This window comes from Orbicella faveolata, unplaced genomic scaffold (assembly GCF_042242905.1).
Source record: "Orbicella faveolata isolate gen_17 unplaced genomic scaffold, um_ofav_v1 contig_46, whole genome shotgun sequence".
NCBI lineage: Eukaryota > Metazoa > Cnidaria > Anthozoa > Scleractinia > Merulinidae > Orbicella > Orbicella faveolata.
This window is the reverse complement of record NW_028301576.1, coordinates 7,530,697-7,553,797: the sequence shown is the minus strand read 5'-3', so window position 1 is coordinate 7,553,797 and position 23,101 is coordinate 7,530,697. Positions and strand designations below refer to the sequence as shown.

Below are 23,101 nucleotides of genomic sequence, written 5' to 3'. Positions count from 1 at the left end.
ATCAGCCAACTAGGGACATGAGAAAGTTTTGAATGGACGTTTACGGTAAACGGCAAAGACTGCTTCTGATAAGTTAAGTTTCCAATTCACAAAACATACAATTATTCGAACAAATATTCTAAAAGGCTAGGAAAAGAACAGCAAAAGCTATTTTGCCATTTGCCGTAAACGTCATTTTACGCATATTAATCGTAATAACCGTCTTTGTTGTGACAAAAATAACCACAGAGGAAGCGTGGGTCTCTTTCGTCCCATTCGTCACTGGAGAGCCTGTTCACAAGCCAGATGTACAGAGAAAATATCAAAATCCTAGAAACAAGGATGATGACTGAAATCAACAGGAGCCTGTAGAAATCAACTTCAAGCTGCGTTTATCTGACGGGTCTTCCCAATACAATACAACGTCTAGCAACGCTAGACTGGAACCAAGCCACTTACTATCCTAGGAGACCCGGTGCAGTTAGTGAGGTTAAGGGAAAGTAGGCATGACAGGAGAAAATCGGTAGAAAAACGTTGGACAGAAAACGGGAAGCGAAATCTCGCCAAACAGGCAAGACAAATATGGCGAACGAACGAGGCTTTGCGTAGGCTTCTTATTAGAAATACGAAACGGACTGTGCCGCCTGCTATCCGCCGACTTTGCAGAAAAATACAAAAGATTTTTCCTGCCCAATCATAAGCCAACATTCACATAGCTGTTTGGACTCAGTCCCCAGGGACGTTTTTATCCAAATTTTCTTCGCCCATTGTTCTTTATCGCTTTGACTTCGCACCAATGTCCCTGGGTCTGCGAAGATGGCCATTTCAATGAATCAATTCGATTTGCGATGAAACGGATTTTTACAATGCATGTACTCTCCCAAAGATTAAAAAAGACGTTTGCGCGTAATAAAATAGTCCCAGATAAAAATAATTTTCCTAAATGATAGAAAATATTTTAATGATCATTAATGATCATAATTCATTTCTGCAAGCGATCTTGATAACAAAGACTATGACAAGACCGAAAGATTATTTCTTCTAACTGATCGACTGATGTGTTAGTGTTGAGAAATCACCTGTTCATCATCTATTCTAGTTTAACGATAGCTGCGAATTAGCCACCTAACTTGCTAAATGATTATCTTTACTGTCAACACTTGTCTATTTAACAAATGTTAGGTCTTGTGAGGAGATTGTTAAAATGTCGATAGCTTTACCACATACCATATACCATACAAGGAATCAAGGTGTAAGATTTTTTTATTGCCGTATTATTACTCTGTGAAATTCCCAAACGGAACTCTTATTACAGCAAGGTTTTTTTATGAGGCCTTCTGCAATAGGCTCAATTTTCGCCACTCTCTCGAATCCTCTCGAGAAGAGAGTTCGGTGTAGCTTTCCTTAACAGCGGCTGGTAATCGAGAACAATTTCTCATAGATTTGTTCAGTTCGTTCGCATTCCACTTTAACTTAAAGCTTTTTTTTCAGTTCTTGTCGAAGAGAAGCAGTCGAATTAAGGACTAGTCTTCTCGGCTTAAAAAAATATTTTTGTGTACACCTAACCTCGCCGACTTTAAAAAGTTCGAATAGTGTGTTTGAACGCTTTATTCCATAACCATGATACGCGATTTCCATATAGCCGTTACTTGCGTTGCCACGCAACACCTCTCCCTACATAACGAATCCCAAGAGACAAGAGACCTTAATTACAAGACGGCCATTTGGAAAACAAAAAGAATATTCGGTGCCTTAGCTTAGCTAAGAAGGCTTGGTGAAGTTATAAGTGTACTTACATGCGGTGCATAAGCTATTGCGAAATATATACCTGCTGGTTTTTGCATGTAAAATGTAAGCTTGTGTGTTAAATAAGGCAGTTTTTACGTCCTTGCTTTTCATTTTAACGCAATTTGGTTCAACCAAAAGAGGATGAAGAGTGAGAGAGTTAATCCCACATATAGGCCACATTTCCAAAGTAATCCTTCTCAAGTTATAAATAGACCAAAACTCAGGAGGGCCTAGAAATAGCCAATCCTGTGACGCGGCTTATTCGCAGTGAGCAGCCCATGCTGCTTTTTCATCGTCCACGAAACAATCCTCGCAACGCGCGTGTCACATTGTCCACGGAAGATTAAGGCACCGTGTCTAAAAATAACTTCACGAGGAATTACCTTGGGAGCAAGGCCTATATGGGAAGTTAACCATCTTACCCTTCATGCTCTAAGCGAGTTTTTCTTTGCCCTTTTCATGAATATTGTTCTCCAGACGGTACAAACAACCCAGTGACCCAGTGAAGCGGAAACAATCGATATCAAGAATCGAGTTCCAGCATTTCCGATAAAACAATGTCGTCGCCATGTTGGCCAAATTTTCGTCCTACAAAGCGGCTTTCTCTAATTAGCCGACAGTGAAGATGTCATCTCATTGATTGACAGGATGGCAATCTGCTCGATTCTCTTTTCTGCTCAGAGCGTTTGAGAAACGTGATGTAGCACCAAAAAGAACATTGTTGAAACTTTTGATAAAAGGCGCGAATCAAGCTGCAATGTCAAGAGCATTTGTACACCCAGCGTGTTATCATTCTGTCGGTTCCGTTGATGCAGAGGATCCTTGTTCTTCGCTGGGCTTGACTGACAGTTTCATGTGATTGTTGTACATCCATCCGTTACCATGACGATGAAAGAGCTGAAAAAGGAAACAAGCAGTGAAAACGCACACAGAAAAAATACCCACATCAAGCTAAGGGCTGTTGAAAAAGTAGTTGGTTACGATCACAAGGGCGGTTTACTTGTAACGGTGAGCAATAACTTCAGATTTATCTCGCCCAATCAAAAACAATAAGCGTTTATCACAGCTTGTTACTACGGATACACGTCCTGTATCTTAGCAACATCCAAGCAGAAGGTTTCAAAGGTGCAGTAGATCCTCGGAGACGAGTTCGCGATCAGTTTTTCCGCGATTTGTGGGTTAAGCAACAGTTAATGTTCGGAAAGGTTTTCATGAAGTACCATTAACGGGTTATAAAACTATAATCCCTCAGTATTTTACTGAAATGTTTCAAGTTCAACAAGCGAGGAAAAAAACTTACTTTTGTTTTCCACTCTGTTCCAGAATCTTTTCTTTCTCTGGCTTCTTTTCTTTGTCTTTCTTCAAGCTAAAAGAAGAAAAAAAGAACAAGTTCAGTCACCTCTTCGAGGCTTTTATGATCACTTGGAGGCAAACCTTCAGTTAACAGATCAGTAAAGTAGTCTGTGGCCAGTCACCAGGATCGCGTTGAGTAATTTACACGGTCAGGCCCAGCAAATATAGCTATTTTTCTCTCTTATATGATGTAGTCGGAGTTTTTGTATAGATGGTCTTCAGCAACGGAAGGTTACTATTGTAACCCAGTTATTCCTGAAAATCGTTCAAAGGACTGTATTTAAGTAAAAACAAATTCTCCAAAAGTTACAGTTGAGAGATCATTAGGTCCACAGTCACCACAATCTGCGCTACTCTCACCTCGTGTTTAGCTGACGTGGCCGACTCAATGTCATCAGTCTTCAACGCATGCGTAACTTTCTGCCATAACCTACGGGACTCAAACTCTCCCTGGCTTGCCTGAGGACAAACTCGCTTACGACATACCGGAAGTGTTTGCGTGTCCAGGATCCTGGGTTCTTCCTAAACAAGCCAAAGAAAATAATTCACACATGGTTTATACTGCCATAATTCGAATGAAGTTGACGTCACTTTCAGAGAAGTTTCAAGCATCGTTTTCATGGCCCCAACTGTATAAGAATTTATACGCCGATCTTGGCCCTGGTCATATTTAGAAATACACCCTATTTGAAAACATCGCCAAATTCAGTTTTAATGCGTATCAAACTGCTTCAAAGGATTGCAGACATTTGTATGGTTGCCATCAACTTCAAAAATTCCTGTCATTTCTATATGACACAGCCACCATCAGATTATCGTACACATTTATATAAGTTTGTCAGACGCATGCTACTGAGGAGAAGGAATCTCCGTCTGATTCAAACGACAATAATTTCTACTTGTTGATCTGATTCTCGACTCCCAATACTTGCCTACTAAAATTTATCTCAAACAAAGAGAAATTAGAAACTGATCAAACAAACCTGATGGCTCGTGAAACTGAGCTCTATCTTTCCATTCCACTCGCCATTCACTTTACAGATCACTCGTCCAGTAGATGTGTTCTTCACCTCACCCGTGACTCGATGAAGTTTCCCGCCATAAAACGGCTTCGTGTGAAACGTCACCGACGCGTTGTAACCAGTTTTTGCGCATGTGATGTGAACTTTTCCTCCTAACTCCACCCAGGGAAAGGTTAAAATTGACCTGAAAGTTGTATCACATGATGTCATAAATATTTGTCTAGTATGTTTTGAAATAACCCAATCTATTCTTGTAAGTAGTTTCTGCAGTCCGAGTCGGCATACTATGAGGCCAGCAGGAATCGAAAAAGCAACTTTGTTGTTCATGCTGTCGTCACGTAAAGTTTACAAAGAGGTTTTCTTGCCGCCATCGCACAGACGCCGCGCGTTTTGTGCATTACCGTACCCAAATTCGCAATAAGCCAATCAGAAGCCGGGATATCTTGCGGTATCATGGTCGCGTGGCCGAATTTGGGTACAGTTAATACCTAATCGCACATTTTTCGATACGCTTCGCGGTATATCTGGCTTATTTGGTCTCGCCATGGGTATTTTGGTTCGACAACGTCTCACAAAATACAAACTATTGCTCGACCTACCTGATAAGCCACCGAAGCGTACCAAAAAGTTACGATTAGGTGTAAAAAATCTACAGTTTAAGAATAACAATAGATCTACTATCAAGAAGGAAATCCCAGACTCAACATACCTGCAGTATGTGCTAGGAAACGTTATGACATAATCTTCATTGTGCTCTAACAGAGAAATAACACCTAAACAGAGACAACAAATAAGCAGGTAAGCTGAGTGTACTTAAAACGTTAACAACAACAACAACAACAACAACAACAACAACAACAACAACAACAAACATCTGAGGCTGACACCCGAACACCAAGCAGGAGCAGAGAGATCAAGAAACAACATAAAACGATTCTTAAACAGTTCTACACTAATGTAGGTAACCAATTCTGAAACGAGGTGCCTCTTCCATCCTTTTTACCTCTTCTCCGAAATCCTGGTTCTCTTTTGCCCTGTAGAATCTTTTTACCCAAGTTATTTGCATATTTAGAGGCATTTAGCAATATAATAAGGAAACTAATTCGATAATCGGCCGAGATACCACAGTTTGGACAAATTTCATACTTTTTTCCAGACGGTAACTACAATTGTATTCGTAAATCTTTTACAGGGCAGGAGAACTAAATCAGAAAGTCTCCACAGCATTTCCAAATTTCCACGGTCTCTGAAGAGTGTCTTGGCCGAGACAAAACGCCGCGTCAGACTTGCCACGAACTACTGATTTTTTCTCAAGTATTTGTCAGCTATAAAGTTTGAGAGTTTTTGGATAAAAAGAGACTGGATGGAAACAATTCTGCACTGCAAATCTATAGCAAGTTGATGATGTTTGTTATTTTTATCACCTGTCCATTTGACAATGTACTGAAAATTGTAAGGAGAAAATAGCTGTTGATCCAGCCTCTTACCTACTCCCTGATTCACCACGCCTATAGACATGCCGTAGAACTTTGACTTCGTCCAAATGTGCGCATTAAAGCAGAGCTTCTTACTCGGGCACTCGGCGTAGAATCCAGAGACTACAAAAGAAGAAATAAAGAAAAAACACTCACAGTTAAATTAAACTCGGCTTAACTCGCAGAACCTTAGCAATTTCGATATATTAAAAATCTAAGTTGACGCCGGCTCTTAGCGAAATGAGACCGAAGAAATCACATGGAGGTTGAGGAATAAGCGAAAAATTACTTTTGTTTTCCTTGCCTAAGTCTCAGAGCCAAGTTTTGAGGTTCGCCTGCTGATAATTGTTCTGACGACGCAAAAATCAAACTATCATAAATGTATGCCAATAATGAAATAATATATCAAACTGAACTTTAAACATCGTGTTTGATCACATTTCCAAACATATTCCGACACGTAGTGGAGTATTTTTGACGAAATTAAAGGCGTTTGGAAATGTGGTCAAACACTGTCTTAAACGTTTGATATATCTTCTCAATCAAAACTAAAACTAAGGAGAAAAGGGAGAGGTAAAATCGTAAAACTCTATTCTAATTAAGATCAGATATCTAAACAACGTCACGATCGTGAAGTAATCAGTGAGTTTGGCAATCCAGTTTCCTACTCAAAACAAAGTCGTTCAAAATGCCACTTTATGAGTATCTAAGGTGTTGTGTTGGCGGCTAAGTGAGGTCTCTTAGCTCCTATAAGTTATCAACCTCTCAGTCTGAACACCCTACTCACTCGGAGGATGATGGGATACTTGTTCTGCGACGAATGTTATTTTGCCGTCATCCGTAGCAGTGGTAGTGTGGTCGATAACGCTGTTAGCAGAGGTCTGCTTGGGATTTGACGTGCTTGGCACTTTCCACGAACAATGAAACGTCTCTCCTAATATAGGATTGTAAGGTTTCTTGGCTAGAGCGCCCTGAAAACAAAATCACCATTACCGTCTCAAAAACAACAATAGGATTTTACATTCGATAAAAATATGTTGCCACTGGCTTAAAAAAATCATTTCAGGACGTTTCGGTTGCTGCTACAACCTTCTTGGGCTACAAACGTAAATAATCAAGGGCGTCCCTGATGTTAAATAAATAAAAAAAGAAAGTGCTTTCTTTTTTAGTCACATAGTGAAAACCTCCCTCGCGTAGTGTGTGGGGGCTCACTGTAAAGTGCAAACAGAACATGTATTCTGGGCAACGAAGACCGTGCAGACCTTTCTATTGGACTACGAGTAAGAGATATAGGAAGAGTACGATTTTCGAATTTCAAACCAGTGACGTTTTCAGAGCCCTCGCTTTTCATGTTGGTTTAAGGTAGGGATGGTAGCTCATAGGATGAGATGGGTATGTGATATGTGAACGTGAAGCCCGCAAACAAGAATTGAAAAGTCATAATATTCTCGATCTCGTAGTCATACTAAAATCTGAAGTCCCCTACTAGTGTAGAGGTACAACAATAACACTTTGAACCTCTCACCTTTCTTCCAGCATGGAAAGAAGTTAAGTAGAATTCTAAAACAGCTAAGATTCTATCCTCTGCTGTGAGTCCATCAGGAATTCTGAACAAGCAATAAAAACGTGTCAACTGAAACTAACAAGCTGTCGGTGATGAAATAATTTGAACTTCTCTCAGCTGGACAAACAGTCTAAAATGGAACACAACATTAAACAGAAAAAGGTAACACGCACATTAAGAAGTTAATTATATTAAGAAGATAAAGACCACATGTGTGATACTTACTTAACAAACAGATCAGGGTGAGCAAAAAAATCCGCAAACATCTCCAACAACGACCGAGGCTCCAGAATAAACGTCGGTAAGACAACCTGGAGAAGCAACAGATAAGTAAAGACAAGATGGAGAGGATGTATTTTTGCTGCACCAACTGCGACCAAGAAGTCCAACACCTACTATATTGGCTTACTGACCAGTTGTTCAAACTGAGTAGATAGCGCTATCCAACAGATAAATCACTTACTATCCAGTGGAAAGCACAGTAAAACTTATATACTGGATAGCGATTTATCCGGTAGATAGCATTAACCACTGTTTAAACAGTTAGGGCTGTGACAGTCACACGGCTATCTATCATCTGTGGAGAGCTACACGTTTGGTAAAACAGTGCTAACATTCCGCCACACATATCATACCATTATGTTTAGGTTTTTATTAATGAAAAACAGTTTTTGGGAGTTTTAAACATTCATGCCCCTTCAAATGACCATAAAAAGAGAACATAAAAAGTCTTTGAATGTTGTCACGTCAGCATGCCGCCAAAATATTGTTTCGTTATTGCTCTGAGAAGAAAGTGACACTGAAGGAGTGCTCCGCTAGGTACCTTAGTTAGGTCCATTCCCAGCTTGAGCTGAGAGAGGAGATGCAATATAACGCTTTTGTGTTCCTCTACCGACTGGTTCTCAGGCTCTTCTCCTACACAGTATGCTTCCTCGTCAGTAACCTCGTCTGTGTGACCTAAAAGGACAATAGCATTTAAACTATTGAGAATCAAGTTTGCTGTTCTGGCTAAAAGCCTACGTACTATTAGAATTGACACAGAAGTCAATAACGTTCCTCTTGACGGATCGTTTTATAACCGAAGATTCCTCTACTCTCTACTTCACATTTATCAGCTCTTAGACTGTTCACTCGGTCCCCATCCCCTACCCCGTCAAGTCTCCCGTTTTGTGCTGGCGTCCAGTTCTCTCGCGATTCGATCCGCGCGTTCAACAGTGGAATAAAAATACGAGAAAACAGAGGGCTGTGAACAGTCTAATCAGCTTTTTATTCAAATCCTTGGCCAGAACTGGATTCATTCGATGACATTTCACGCTAAATACTTCTTTCAGAAGAGAAAACTGAAAATCTTTGGCGGAAAAAAAACTCTGCTTCAATTTTAACTGCTTTTTTTGTCCACATTCATGACCAGAACTGGATTCTATGACTCACAGAGAGTCGCTTCTTCCACAGATGAAAATTGAAAACGTTTGTGCCCCAAAAAAGGGCCTACAAATCATAATAAGCGGCCCGGACAGAACCAGCTGACTGGCTAGGAAATATCAAATATAAATATTGGTTTGTTGCAATACGTGAACCAACAGGAATGAAATAAAACAGCGTGATTTAAAAAAGCGGTCAAGAATAGAGAATACTTTGTGATTTTTTCCAAAATTCAACTGTACTGTAGAGAATTGATTTTCTGTTGACGGTTTGAGTAAACAATATTAATACAAATATGCAAATGAATGAATCAAAATGTAGCAGACATCTCAACTATTAAACACTTCCTAAACGATTGTGTAAGAGTGTGTTACAACGCTATCACATTCAAACTGAGTTCAAGAATTAAATTCTTTCTACTCACCGATGTTATATTTCATCTCAGCTCTCGCTTTTTCACAACATGATACTGTCGAATTCTCGGTAATTTCCGTATTTTTAACATCTTTCCTTTGCGACTTTGGAGTAGAAAGATTCTTGTGGAACCCAAAATGTCGACTTTCTCCTGTAGTCCGTTCTCCTTGCGATTTTAAGCTTCAAAGCGGAAAAGATTACCACATTACACAGTGTAAAACTGAATATCTTATATTACCCTTCACATCCTACAGAGTTCTTAACCGTAATTACAAAACTTCGCATTCTATTGTTGTATAAGCATATCGCATCCAATGAGGAAAGCGTGATTTCGTCAGTCTTTTACATCAAAGCTACTTGATACGGCTTTTATTCAATCCCTCGCAGTCGATACGATAATTACTTACTACCTTTTTGAAATCAGCCGAGGAATAACACTATGGTAAATGTTGTGTGTATCGGCCGATTCTTCTAGAGTTGACGAATTCATCGCTTATTGTCGAAGCGTGAAGTTTTATTATTTATTCATTACAGAGTGTTATTCCTCTACAACGACGCAATCGAACCAAATATCGCCTTCTTATCGTCCCCTTCAATCATTAATGAACAAAGAGAACTTTTGGGTTGAAACTTAATAACGTTTGGTCTAGAAGGCATTCAAGACATTTTCAAGATGATTTTAATTGAACGTTTTAGATCTAAAAACACGAAAACATTATTAGATCCAAATTACAACAGCATTTTTTTGTTACATCCCAAGAGGTTCTTTCCCAATGATTCCAAAGACTTCGAGAACAAAAATATGACGTCAAGGCTATGAATATTTTAAAATTGTAATTTTTTCCAGTGTCATAATAATTTAATTGGCCAAACAAGAAAAACTCCTTGGGGCGTCATGTCCTAGCGATTTGAAGACACACCGTTGTCAAATGTTAGCGGTAAAATTGCTGAAAACATAGAATAAAGAAAAAATAATGTTTTAAAAATCCGTGTGGTTAACATCCCGGTCACAATTTACGAGTTACATTTTACTTTAGTTTTTAAGTTCAAGTTTAGAAATTCGCTCTCAGCCTTTTTGACAAAACTGTGATAAAACTACTATTTACACCTGGAGTAACACTACAGATTAACATGTCACACTTCTTCAGATTTAAAATAACGTCGGCAACCATGATTAAACCAAGGCTTTCACTGACTGGAGGTTTACATCCCTTAAGATGGCTTTGAAGGCAGAATATATTTAAAAATACCGGTATTGGGTATATTTAGGTCAAATATCGCCGCTCACCTGGGATCAAATATCATTTTCATCAAGGTCCCGTTAGTATTTAAATCCTCACTTAATTTTATCATTATTTTGGAAAATGTTACAGGAACTCAGTCTCCAAACTGCGAAACCTCTCCTAACTTTTGCATGCTTACTAGAGTTTGCACGTGCGTGTTGCTTAGCAACCTCACCGTAACACAAAGTTCAGCCTCTTCAAGTGCTACGAAAAGCGCCACTTGTTTATTGTTGTTCAGGTTGTCACGCAACGCCTTCGTAACCATCTTTTAGGGCTGCAAAACCGAGGACTATTAATGTTGAACAGGATTAATTAAACGAATTGCAATTATTTCATATCTTTACCTCAAAAGGCGTCGCCGACTCATAAGGTAGTTACTGTTCTCACGTTGAATTCTGTCAAATGATTTAACCTTTAAATAAGCCATTGTTATCACTTATATTAACTGTTTAACTAGCGGGTCGTCTACATCAGCATCTTGGGCTGTAGGTGGAAAAAAAATTACAGTCCTTGCTTTGTATCCACCGTGTGGGTTGAAAGCTTTGTGAGGTCTTTTAAATTTGGAAGCTAAGCACAAAAAGAACTTTAGATTTGATTGCAACCACCGTGTATAAGTGCAAACTCGTTCCTAGTGTCTCAAGTTACTGCCACCCCTCTTGGGCGGGAAGAAGGGAGATCCTGGGTACGAGGTTGGAATCGTATTTGGTATGAATTTATTCACGTGAAGGAGCACAGAAAGCAGGGCAGTCTCAAGTCAAACTCTGATTTAAGTGTAGATTTACCGTCTTTTACCGTAGTGTATGAAGGTTTGTTTTTTTTTTTTTAAACTTTACATTCAGTAATATTTGAAAAGTATTTTCTTTCATATTTTCATTTATACTTTACTTTTCTAAAGCTTTAGAACAGGGCCTGCGAGATCGACTGTATTCAAGCACCGTTTAGTTAATAACTTCTTTTTTTTTAAACCAATGTAACATCCAAAGTGCAAGAAATATTGCCTGCGGAAGGACATGATCGCGACCGGTATCATTTCCCTCAGAGCGGTCTTCGCTTTCGGAGTATCGAAATTTTTTTGGTTTCGCATTACTACGCTTCACAATTCGTTTGAAAAAACAAAACCAGTTAGTCCCTCTGGCCAATCACAAAGGACACAAGCAATCCAATGAACCAATCAAAACTCGAAGTAAATAGATGCAGCCGACGAGAAGCGCGGGAAAGCGTGTCCGAGTGAGTCACGATTGGTTCTGGTTTCCCTTCTGATTGGATGACAAAGCGGCGCGAAATTTTTAAACCAATGGCTTAGCGTGGTGGTGTTAAACTAAAAGACATGCGAATTACCTCCGACACTCGAGGGCGGTTAGTTTGTAAAATCAAAATGTGTTCCTAACGTTATAAAAATGTCCTGTTCTAAAATGAATAAATTTATAGTATTCCACCGTTTTGACGTTTGTTAGACTACAAAAATTTCAAAATTTTTCTACTGGAGCTTTCAGCAAACCTTTAGTCATTCTTTCTCTAAAACAATTGTTTGTTTAATCGGGAGGCTTCGTACATCAGGATAAACAAAGACAGGCTGAGTTGTGGTGTATCAAAAGGTTCGTTTTGTTAGCTCTACACTGACTGAAAAATACTTCATTTTTTCTGTCGCACTCACGTTTCTTTTCCTAAGAGATCAGATCAGTAGTTTCGTTTTTATAATTACTGCAGCGAGCACTGAGGTTTAAAGCAAAGTATAATTCGAGAGCTCACTGCTAATTTTAACCTGTTCATTTTTCCTTCAGTCTCGCTAATTTTTCCAAACTAAAGAAAGTGCAATTTCTACCCGAGGGTCCGGAGGTAGAGAGGAACCTCTGAAAGCGGTTGGAGAAGCAAAACCGAAGATAATCTGAGAAAAGTACACGAAAATGAGAAACGTACTAACAAATAACTGCTATGGAGTATGATAAAAACAACACCAGGAAGTCGAAAAGCGTAAAAATATATACGACTGAAGTGGACACGGTTATTTCTCAATCACAGATAACACACAACTACATACACGTGCCCCTAGTGAAAATAGATACAACCAGAAAACTTGTGTAAATGATATTGACAATAGCTTGACTATAACACCGGATAGCTACGAAGAAAAACTTAACGGTAAAAAAAAAGGTTTCCAAGTGCCATACTCACTCTGTTACTGCTTCCTGTTGTTGCCAATCTTGCTCTGGAAAGAGAGAAAAATAGACACGAATTTTTACATATTTATCATATTAAGTAATGTTTTGCTTTGTACTCAGCATAAAGTTATGTAAATTGAAATAACAGCCACCAGCCCGCGCAGGAAACAACTACATCGTATTCCGTTTGCGCAATTCGTAATCGTCATTCGGGACCAGCAACAATAAAGGTCTCGGATAACTTTTACCTTCGAGAAAAGTTCTCCCTAATCACACAAAATAGCCGACGCTGAAACTTGCTACTGAAACCTTCAACAGCAAACATTCAATAGCAAAAATAATTACTCTCGCTGTGACCACGATTCTATTCAAGCTTGCCCTTTGCGTTTAAGTATTTAACCAAGACACGACGATTCCGTGGGTTTTACCACAAAAGAAAACAAATTTGACAATTTATTTTACACACACATGCGACGCAATTCACAGACAAAGACATCAAATACGAGAGCACTTTCAACACGCTTCTAGGGTAATAAAGAATTCTCACAATAACATTTTCACCTGGGAGGGCATAATGAGACGAAAATTGGACACAAATTTGCCGTGCATGTCGGCAGAAATCGAGAAACTCACCGTTTCTTTTAAGCAGAATCTCGTCAACTAAATTAAGGCAGCGATTGACTCCATCTCAACATGTTTTTTCCAGTTTCAATAAAACTCAAAAATAGAGAATTGTGTATCATGGTGGCAACACATTTATACAACTAATTCTGCCAGTGTATACGGTGAATAATTTATGATTCACACTGTGCCTACTACGTCAGTGAGCTGACATAAATAAATACGTACGTGTCATCCATCAGAGAATTGAGTCCAAAGGTATTTGTCTCCGACCTAAATTTGTTTTACGCCAAAATAATTGCTACATTATACCAGTCAGGCAACGTTTGCCAAATAGCAGAGCCAAGTTAAAATTTAAAAAAAATAACAGGCATTTCTTGTAAACAACTTTATTCAAGCAAATTTGTTAAATATCTATTTGAGATGGTCGTAATTTCAAAAAGGAAAACTGTAACTGACTCGTGACTAAACCGCGAGTAACCGCGAGGTATGTTGCTGAAGCCACCAGTTTTTGTACCAAGACACGAAGATAACTTAAATATACACAATGTTGTCTGAGGGATATGTTAATGAAATAAGCGGGAGACAATGTTAAAATTCAAACATAATTGTAATAACCATCACATGGATCTCAAGGTTCAAAAATAACGTGGTGGACTCAACACATCTAAAACATTTAGACCGTGCTGCCTAAAAGATGTGAAGGGACCTGTGAAGTGTTAAATGTACTTTAACTGCTTAAGCTGTTTAACGTATTAACAGGAGGACCCCTGTCAGCTGTAATAGGGAGAAATAGAAAATATTTATTCGAAACTTTGAAAAATCAAAAAAACAAACATGGAATATTTCTCTTAGTATAACGATGTACGTAACTCGCTGTGGTCCAGGAGCGTCAAACCGTTGCTATTTATAAGTTTTCTCGCGTAAAGAAGATGGCGGGAGTTCCATGGCTTGCCACCCGTGCAGGGAGTTAAGATTGCGTGACGAGTGCAGCCTTAAAGAATTTCTGTGTCGCGATATTTAAGCTCATTTTAAACCAAAGGAAAAAAACGCACCATGTAACCACAATAAGCCAATTTGGACTATTCAGACAAATTCTAACATGGCGCCGACGGAAATTAATTAAAAAGAGATTGTTTATTCGTGCCCCATGGAACGCTTTGAGTTAGAGATCAACCAGTGAACATTTTCGGGAAGGAAACCAGCGTTGATTTAGTGAAAATCAATTATTTCAAGACTCTAGCCAATCGAATCATGAGTCTACAAAGCTAAGTTTTCCTTGCGCCAAGGCTCCGCCGGATAAAAGAGACAAACGGCTCTGGGGACGAGAATGGAGGTGAATGATATAGTCTAGGAACGGGGATGCGCCTTTCGTTCCGAGTCATTCTCGTTCACTTTTTTCCGTTCATTCCTAGTCTATCCTCCTCTGCTGCGGAGTTGCCAAGGGTAGGGGGGTGGGGGATCTTGTACACCTGTTCCCAAACGTAGCAAGAAGTTATAATTTTGTAACAAACACGAAAGGCCGTGTTTGACCACATTTCCAAACGTTGAGAAGAGAGTTGAAAATACGACGCGCAGCGGAGTATTTTGACGAACTTCGAGGTGTTTGAAAATGTGGCCATATACTGTCTTGATTGCTTGATATATCTTCTCAATCGAAACCAAATTTATGGAGAAAGCGGAGAAATAAAATCGTAAAAATCTATGCCAATTAAGAACAGATATCCAAACATTGTAACGGTCATGATTTCCTTTGTTTAGAGTTGATGGATTATTAATGAGTTTGAGAACAATAAGTCAAACACAGATACCTGGAACTTCAGTTTGATATTCAGCAGCCTATAAAGACAAAAGAAAAACAACAAAGCAATCAGCTACCCAAATATTCGCTTATTCCAGAGTGATTAACTAGTAGACTAGTTTCTTAAAAACGTCACCACATTACAAAGAAATTCATCAACTATGGTAAACTGATGTTCTACAACATTTTCACTAAAAATAACGTCATGCAGGCCAAAAGGTAGGGAAAATTTGACATTTTCAGTATAACTGTTTCGAACTTAACCTGTCGTGAGCAAAACTGAAATCTCGTCAAAACTTATTAATTATTTTTATGTTGGAAAAGAAAACCTGGAACAAAGAAATGTTCTGACAACTGGATTAAAAACAGAGAGGTCAATTCATTTTAAAATCACATTTCACTAATTATAGTTAAAAAAAACATTCCTCAAAATTATGCTGTGACACTCTTATAAAGCAAACATTTAATTTCAACCTTAAGTACTCTCGCAAAATTAATACCTGTACAGGTAGTCTACGACTTACAGAATCTAAGACATCGTAACTGGACTCTTTCACTTCAAGAGATTGCTTCTTACAGTAATGCTTCTAACAAAACTCCACAGCACAAAAATTAGATAAAATAATTCAACATAATACTGTACACATGTAAATTTTAAACCACTGATAGCATCAAGTTTACTTACATGTACTTAAACAAAAAACCTACCTGCCCTTGAAGGATGGAGAAGCAATGGTGAAGAGTACCAAGGGCAGACTGAAACAGAAATATTTAATAAAAACTTTTTAATTTAACATGGAAAGTTTTATCTGTGTCAACTAGGATATATTACGACCCAATGAGAACTAAAGGCAAAGCTAAGAGCAGGAAAATGTACTAACTACAGGTGGTTACAGGTTGTTGTTGAAAGAAGATGCTTTCAGGGCAGTAGCCAGAAATGTCCATGAACAAATTATGACTAATGCAATGCCCATGGTTAAATTCTCTCCCTACAGGTGCAGTGTATCTAGCAGCTTTTTCACTCTCACCCTTCAAAAAAGAAACTACAGAAACAAAAAAAATGACTGAGGTAAGTGCCTCGGTTGCCTCAGACTGGCTATGGCCCTCACAGTCTTTGTCTGATTGATTTGAGTTCGTTTTTTAAATTAAGTTATAGCACTCATCAAGTAGAAAACCAAAGTTGCATGATTGTGCTTAGAAGCTGAAAGCTAACATAGCAGCATTCATAGCAGTTCGATTTAGTTTTCAAATAGTTTTTACAGTCGGTAACACTGTCCTCCAGATCTTTAGCAAATTACATGTATCACAAATTATAAATTACAATAACAAAGTACTCTGCTATGGCTACATTGATACTACAATGTACATTACCTATTTACACCAGGTGTTACTTACTTACATTTACAGGGAAACAAAATAAAATAAAATAATTTATTAATTCTGACAACACAGCCCTCCAGATAGTTATGCAAATATGCTTCTTTCAATTCATATGTTGGTCCCTCGAGAAAAACCTAAGGCCTTATGTGTCCCATGGTGCGATAAGGCCTGTAACGACAATGACGACAATGATGACAAAGATGACGACAATGATGATGATGATGAGAGTAAAACCTATATGGTGAACTGTATTGTTGCTTTTAACTGCATTTACAAAAACAACAGTGCTGAGAGTACTGTATCTGAAGATTTATGATTTCTACTGTTCAGACCAATGCTCAAAAGAAGTAGCCAAGAAATGTATGTATACATGTAGGTCCTATACACAAGTGGCAGTTCAGTTTAAGACAACAAAAATTAGTTCATCGTGAGTACAAAAGTTTCATAGTTTTGTTTAATGATTGATCCAGTCCTAGTTACCTGTGCAGTTGCCTTTAAAATAAGTACATCCTGCAAAAAACAAAAATACGTACAACTATATTTTCCCAGTATTGCTTAGGAAAAGCAGACTCATGTGCTGTCATCAACTGACAACAACTATCAGAATGCACTTACTAGATTAATTATAATTAATAATAATAATAATAATAATAATAATAGACTATGAATTTAACACTTTTTGTTCCATTGATTAACAAAGCTTACATTATCCAATGGAAAAAGTGACTCTTCACCAGTTGGCTCTACCTGCAACAAATATACTATGATTACCCACAATTTAACAACAACTGGCTGAACCACAAAACAAAAACATTTTACATGGCATATGTGAACAAGCACCACTGATCAGGGTTGACAAAAATAGCTGGCCAACCACAAAAATTAACATCTACTTTACTTCATGATCTCAGCCAGATACTCTGCTTGGCTATTTATCTGAGTGTGTGATTCTTTACAAAAAGATCAAGCAGTCCAGGTTTGAGCCCATGCCAGGGCACAACACCTTACTCTCACAGTGCCTCTCTACACCCAGGTATAGAAATGGGTACCGACGATATCAATGCTGGGGGTAAACCCGCAATGGACAAGCATCCCACCAAGGGGGGAGTAGAAACACTAAAAGTTGCTTCATGCAATGGAAACCAGAGATGAGTGCCGGCCTGATGGGCCACTTGGCTTGTGTAGACTTGACCCTATTACAAAAAAGATGGCAAAATCAGCCATCTACACTAAAAATAAAGTTGCCTACTTCAAAACTTTGAGACTACCCTGCTGTTGATGAGCTGAAGTCTATGTACTCTTTCTGAATTCATGCTTATGAAATTTAGTTTGCATTATCCACAAAGGAAGAGGAAGATATCCGTGAGAGCTCTGGCTAAGTAGAACATGGTGCAGATCATGGAGGCAGAAATAAGGGCAACTCTCTTTAGGTGAGGTGACCTGTCAGAATGAACTGTCAGTCCACAACAGACCTGTAGCCAGTTGGGAGGAAATTGTGGAGAACCTATGTATCATCATTTGAAAGAATGCACAAAGTGATTCAGGAAACCAAGACAAACAGAGGGTGAAGGTAAAGTATCAGGCTTCAGTCACTTACCGGATTTAATCCTGCAATGTTCTGCAGGACACCACCACCCCACCCCTGCAATAACGCCTACTGGAGCTCAAATCCAGACGTTTCACCCCAGAGTCAAGCACATTAATCATTACATGTAGGTCAGAATGCCTCCTGTAATAAATACTTAAGTGCTGGTCGATCCCAAACTGAAGTTGTCATGTACTGTAAAATGTACTCAAAGAAAAAATCACCACACATTTACCTCCAACTGATCAATAAAAACCATTTGTTGATCTTCTATTCTGTACAATTCATCTCTGATCTGGGACAGTCCTGCCGTGATTTTCTCAGGTACGTGGTAGGTTTTAGGGGCTAATTTAGGGGAGTCTGTGTTGATTTTATCCGCTGCTACCACAGTAGAGGGGCCAGTTAATGAGGCAGCTGTTGCTGGGTGCTTCACAGCGCTGGTTGAATGAGTGGGTGGTGCAGGAAAACCAGATGTAGCATATAATGGTGGGGCAGCCTAGCAAGAGATTCAAACAACTGTTCAAGGACAGGTTAAGTTTTAGGTTGAAAATCATATTGCCTTGCTGAGTGAAGATTGAAAGAACTTGAAGCACTTCCATTTAAACAGCTGACTTGAGTTAATGTGAAATGACAAACCTTGCTTACCGTATGAAAACTAGCATTGATTAAAACTACATATTAAATAAAGCCTAAACCAGCACCTGAGCAATACTTGATGTATGAAACTCAGCAACACTTCTCAATTTGTTTATCCAGTCCTGTCTTTCTTTAGCATCACTGGCTGAAATATAAAGCAATTTTAATTTTTTGTCAGTATACTAGTCCTGTCAAAATAATTAACAATTATTTATCATTTTAGGCAAGGTGGCTTAATGATAAGCATGCTGGCCTGCAGATAAAGCAGCCCTGGTTTGAGTCCTGACTGGGTTCATTGCATTGTGTTCTCATGTAGGACACTTTACTCACACAGGGTCTCTCTCTGCCAAGGTGTATATTAAGTGGGTACCAGTCAGCAGATTGATATAGGGTGGGGTGGGGGAGGGGTGGAGGTTGACCAGCATTCCATCCAGGAGGAAGTAGAAATACACCCCAGTTGCTAAATGCTACAGAAACCAAGATAAGCTCATGACCAGTTGTATGGGTCACTCACCTGATGCAGACTTTAACCAGCCTGGACAAATTTATATCGGTTCCTCACTCGGCAGAGGTGCAAGTGTAGGGTGTGTCACAGATAATAAAAAAAGATATGGTGCAGATGGTCTGGAAAGTTAAGTGTACCATATACAGTATTTACCTCTGAGTTTAAAAATATCACCATTGGCTGCACTAACAGTAAATGTGAATGAATCTTCATCACTGGGAGCAATAATACTTCCCTATTAAAAACATCACAAATAAAATGAATAAAAATGATAAAACATCAGCTAAGTTAAAATAAGTCACCAAACAATTGCCCACTGACAAAGTAGCATGAAGTCCTACAGGCATTACAGCTCAAAATTCAAAGATCTTATTGAGCAACATAATTTGACACAACGAACACCAAGGGACCTCTTCACACTGGACTTGTTTCCACAAAAAATCAAACTCATTTTCATATAAAAGGATTTGTATTTGGCAAAATTTTGAAATAGAGGCAAAAAGCAGATCCACATGTATGCAATATCACACCACTAACTAAGCAATATCATACCACATCATACATGTACATCAAGTGCACACACGCAACATCAACATGGCGAAGCATGTGATGATGTCACCGGAAGTGTAACAACAGAGCTACATGTACAACCTAGCCATACCATAATCTTAAATTCCCTAGTGTCACCCTGATATAGTCCTTATAAGAAGTATTGTCTCAAACCCCTACACTTTTCCCCTGGATTTCCCTATGGAGTTTCACAAAAACAGTGACTCTCAATACACTTACTCCAAGATAAACTGATCCTCGAGGCCCCAGCTTCTTCTTCTCCCTGTCCTGGGTACAAAGAGATCAATTACAACATAATCACAAAATAATCACAATAGCATCTTAATATATAATATTATTTTGCTACAATTTCTCATGGTTCATGACCTCCTTTCATTAATGTATACTCTTCACATGACTATTTGACAATGTATTGACACTGTAATCAGAATTGAGGTCTTGATCATTAATTCTTACCACATAGTACTCCAACAATCCAGAATCAGGATCTAGAGTGAACCATCTAAACTGCCAGCCCTTCATAAGATTGGTCCACTTGCTAAGCTGTCCCTCTGTAGGTTTCCTGAGTTAAAAACGTCACAAACCCTCTTGCAATAAAAAGTTATGAATATACAAGGATTTAATATTAATAGTAATTAGACAACATAACCTAGGTGGCTGAATAGTAGTAAAAAAAAATCACAATGCCACTGGCTATATGCTAGGTGTATCCAATCACTCATCTGAAATAACATGCATACCATGCATTGTGCAGTACCAGAAAATATCCATACTCCCCCCACAGAATTAGAAGGGATTGGAGTTTCCTGGGGGGGGGGGGTGGGGTGGGGGGGTTCTCTAAGACCATTAGATTTAAAGAAATGTATCAAGTTTAATTGGAATTTCCAGAGGGGTTGGGGGATCTTGGAAAAAATCTCTTCCATGGGGGAGGCATGGATATTTTCTGGAACTACACATTAATGGCCAAATTTATACTAGGGACAAATTTTTCAATGCTGAATTTATATTAGGAGACAATAATCATTCATCCATCTGAGACAATTTATCCATCTGAGACAATTATAGTGTGTGTAAAAATCTGGCCCACGTTGTTCAAAAGGAGAAAATGCAATCCTCAATCCACTGGTTAAATCAATATCCAGTACATGGCCTGGTTTGTTCTATTAACACAAATCAACTGGATAATGATCTATCTGCTGAATAGCAAATTTGTTGGGTGGATAACATTATTCAGCCTTCAAACAACCAGGCCTGGTGTTAAGATGAATTATGTGGCAAAATTTGTCTTCAAGACAACTGATTCATTTGAATCATCTTCTTGAAGACATACTGACATACAAATCAGCCAAAGACGAGTTTTGCCACATAATTAATCTAAACTGAATTTATGCCTAGAAAGATTTATCTGACAGACGAATTATTTGTCTCAGATGGCTTATTCATCTCAGAAGGATCATTCATCCCCAGCCAGTGTTGCTTGTTTTCATTGTCAGGTTACAGGAAAAGCAATTAAATCGAAATCACTGAATAAAAGATGTCAAGAATTAAAAAATGTTATGGAAAGATGATAAACAATCAACTTCTCTGAGTCTGAGCTCTGTGAGATATTCTGTACTCCAGTTATCCGTCACAAGTTTCAAACAAATTTAGAGAGCTTAGTATGCAAACTCCCTATTTCAGCACCATATTAATTTTGCGAAAAAAAAACTTAGTCCGTATTTTATCACACTGACCACGAGAAGAATACAGAAATGTCGTGAACAGGATGGAAATATTATTTTCTCCAGTAGAGTTGCAGTAAAACGGCTTATCAGCCAATCAGGATATGCGCTTTCACTAGGTCTATTTTTTGAACTGAAATTATATCAGAACTTGTTTTATAAATCATCTCTAAGTTATAAGGCACAATCTAACTACACATATACTGGTTAAGAAATGCCTTACCTAAATTTATCTTCATCCTGTTGGTCAAGAACCTACAATTAAGATGAGAAAAAAAAAAAAAAACACAGGGGATACGAAAACGCAAACAAGTTCTCTTACTAGAGGAACAAAATCCTAAACATCAATTTTTATCGGACAAGCCAAAGGATCGACGAAATTTAAACACGGAATACCTAAACACGTGATGATTACCACGGGAAAACCTGAAATACAAACAAAGATTTCCAGCTTTTTCAATGCTTACCTTGGCTTTTTGCATAACACCAAGAATAACGGTCTTTTCTTCTTCTGAGAACTGGCTGAGGTCGATATCTAGGTCGGCAAAGTAAGGGTCCTTTAGAATATCTTCAGCGACCGCCATCTTGGCTGGTGCTGTATTGTGGCGGACTCGTTTTCATGTCTACTTAGTCTGCTTTCTGGGGTAGAGAACTGTCGTTTTGTCACGCCAAGTCACGCCATCCCGACGCATTACAAAATGGGTGCGACTCACCGCGTCACTACTAGTACGCGGGGAAAAAAATTGTAACAAAAAAGCTTTTTAGCAGTAAATTTTTGCGAAAATTGCCTTAAGTTAAGGTGGCTGAACACAGTTTTTGATACCTGTGTTTCATTCACCTTTTTCTCTAAAACCCTTGATCTCTCGGTCGCCAAAAATGGCAGCAAGCAAGTTAAAAACACAAACTTTGGTTTTTTGATGGTTAAGCTGACGTATGTGCCGTTGCCATAGCAACACGAATAAAAATAAACAGGCCTTTAAAATCGGTTTTATGTATTTGCAGAAAATCTAGTCATCAGATTTTCTTTATTATTCGCATACAACAAGCTTGTAACGATTCTCACAAGTTAACACCATTTTGCTGATATTTTAAGGTAATTCCTCTGAAATAAAAGTGACAATAGACTTTTGTTCAAACTTTGTCCACTGAATATTTGTCATATGATAACTTCAATTTTGAAATAAAAAAGGGGGCTGCCCATGCTCATTAAGGAACAGTGAGGCATTGAAAATGCCCCATTTTGGCATTTTTTAATGCTTATTATAAAAATGCATTCCCACTAATTGTAAAATCTTTGTGAGCCCAGACTCATAAGAAAACGCATTAAACTACAGTCAATACATTGTGTCGGACACAACTAAACATATTAAGTTTGATTCAGACAAAAAACTAAATCCTTGATTAAAATTTGAACTAAATTTCTTGACGTGGTTACCGACTGCAAAATAGAAAAGACCACAGTGTATCTGCTATTTTTCTTATTTATTAAAATTTCAGCAATAGAACTTAGATCAGTCTTTTCTCGCGCGAAGCTTATGATTAGTTGATTACAATGACTGGAAAAAAAATTGGGGTGCCCGTGCTCGTTGGTGAGCTAGAGCCATTTTTCAACTGAAAGAGCTCAATATCAAGGCAAATCCGTCATGTTTTCAATATGCGCGTGCACGAGCGCGCGCTAATGACGCCATAAATTATGCGCAGTAAGGATGTGCAATGCAAATGTGAGAAATGACCTTAACAGAGAGATCTTTAACTATCCCTTGTTGAAGGTTTACTGGAATATCTAGAGTTTCCTTTGTTAAAGTTCAATTACTTTCAATACT

General features: G+C 38.5%; 1 protein-coding gene and 1 long non-coding RNA gene across 4 annotated transcripts in view; one reads left to right on the top strand and one right to left on the bottom strand.

Annotated features, from left to right (window-relative positions):
• Window positions 1–23,101, top strand: part of LOC149098203 (uncharacterized) — a 443,460-nt gene that overhangs the window by 339,398 nt on the left and 80,961 nt on the right. The gene's annotated exons all lie outside the window — the stretch shown is intronic.
• LOC110040857 (oxysterol-binding protein-related protein 11-like) lies at window positions 1,225–21,906 on the bottom strand. Of its 3 annotated transcripts, none has more exons than XM_089277533.1 (24): window positions 21,746–21,906; window positions 21,502–21,533; window positions 20,014–20,119; window positions 19,777–19,824; window positions 19,141–19,222; window positions 18,548–18,627; window positions 18,082–18,342; window positions 16,967–17,008; window positions 16,742–16,771; window positions 15,590–15,637; window positions 14,892–14,919; window positions 12,473–12,506; window positions 10,645–10,695; window positions 9,028–9,197; window positions 8,005–8,138; window positions 7,407–7,492; window positions 7,143–7,224; window positions 6,405–6,588; window positions 5,630–5,740; window positions 4,852–4,915; window positions 4,104–4,326; window positions 3,481–3,642; window positions 3,068–3,133; window positions 1,225–2,664 (listed from the first exon to the last, which is right to left on the bottom strand). In XM_089277533.1, the coding sequence occupies exons 1-24, from the start codon at window positions 21,860–21,862 to the stop codon at window positions 2,557–2,559; spliced, it is 2,349 nt and encodes a 782-aa protein (XP_089133659.1). In that variant the 5' UTR covers window positions 21,863–21,906; the 3' UTR covers window positions 1,225–2,556. The 3 variants fall into 3 exon arrangements, with proteins under 3 accessions (XP_089133659.1, XP_089133661.1, XP_089133662.1); XM_089277535.1 differs by having other exon boundaries at window positions 21,502–21,518; XM_089277536.1 differs by lacking the exon at window positions 10,645–10,695 and having other exon boundaries at window positions 21,746–21,905.

What these genes read in the sequence shown, in the direction of transcription:
- LOC110040857 (XM_089277533.1), bottom strand. Translation starts at nt 21,862, where the DNA reads ATGGCGGTCGCTGAAGATATTCTAAAGGACCCTTACTTTGCCGACCTA. An exon ending in CACCCTGATCTGTTTGTTAA is followed by an intron (nt 7,225 to 7,406) that starts GTAAGTATCACA and finishes TTGCTTGTTCAG; the next exon opens with AATTCCTGATGGACTCACAG. An exon ending in TCAGTTTCACGAGCCATCAG is followed by an intron (nt 3,643 to 4,103) that starts GTTTGTTTGATC and finishes TGGCTTGTTTAG; the next exon opens with GAAGAACCCAGGATCCTGGA.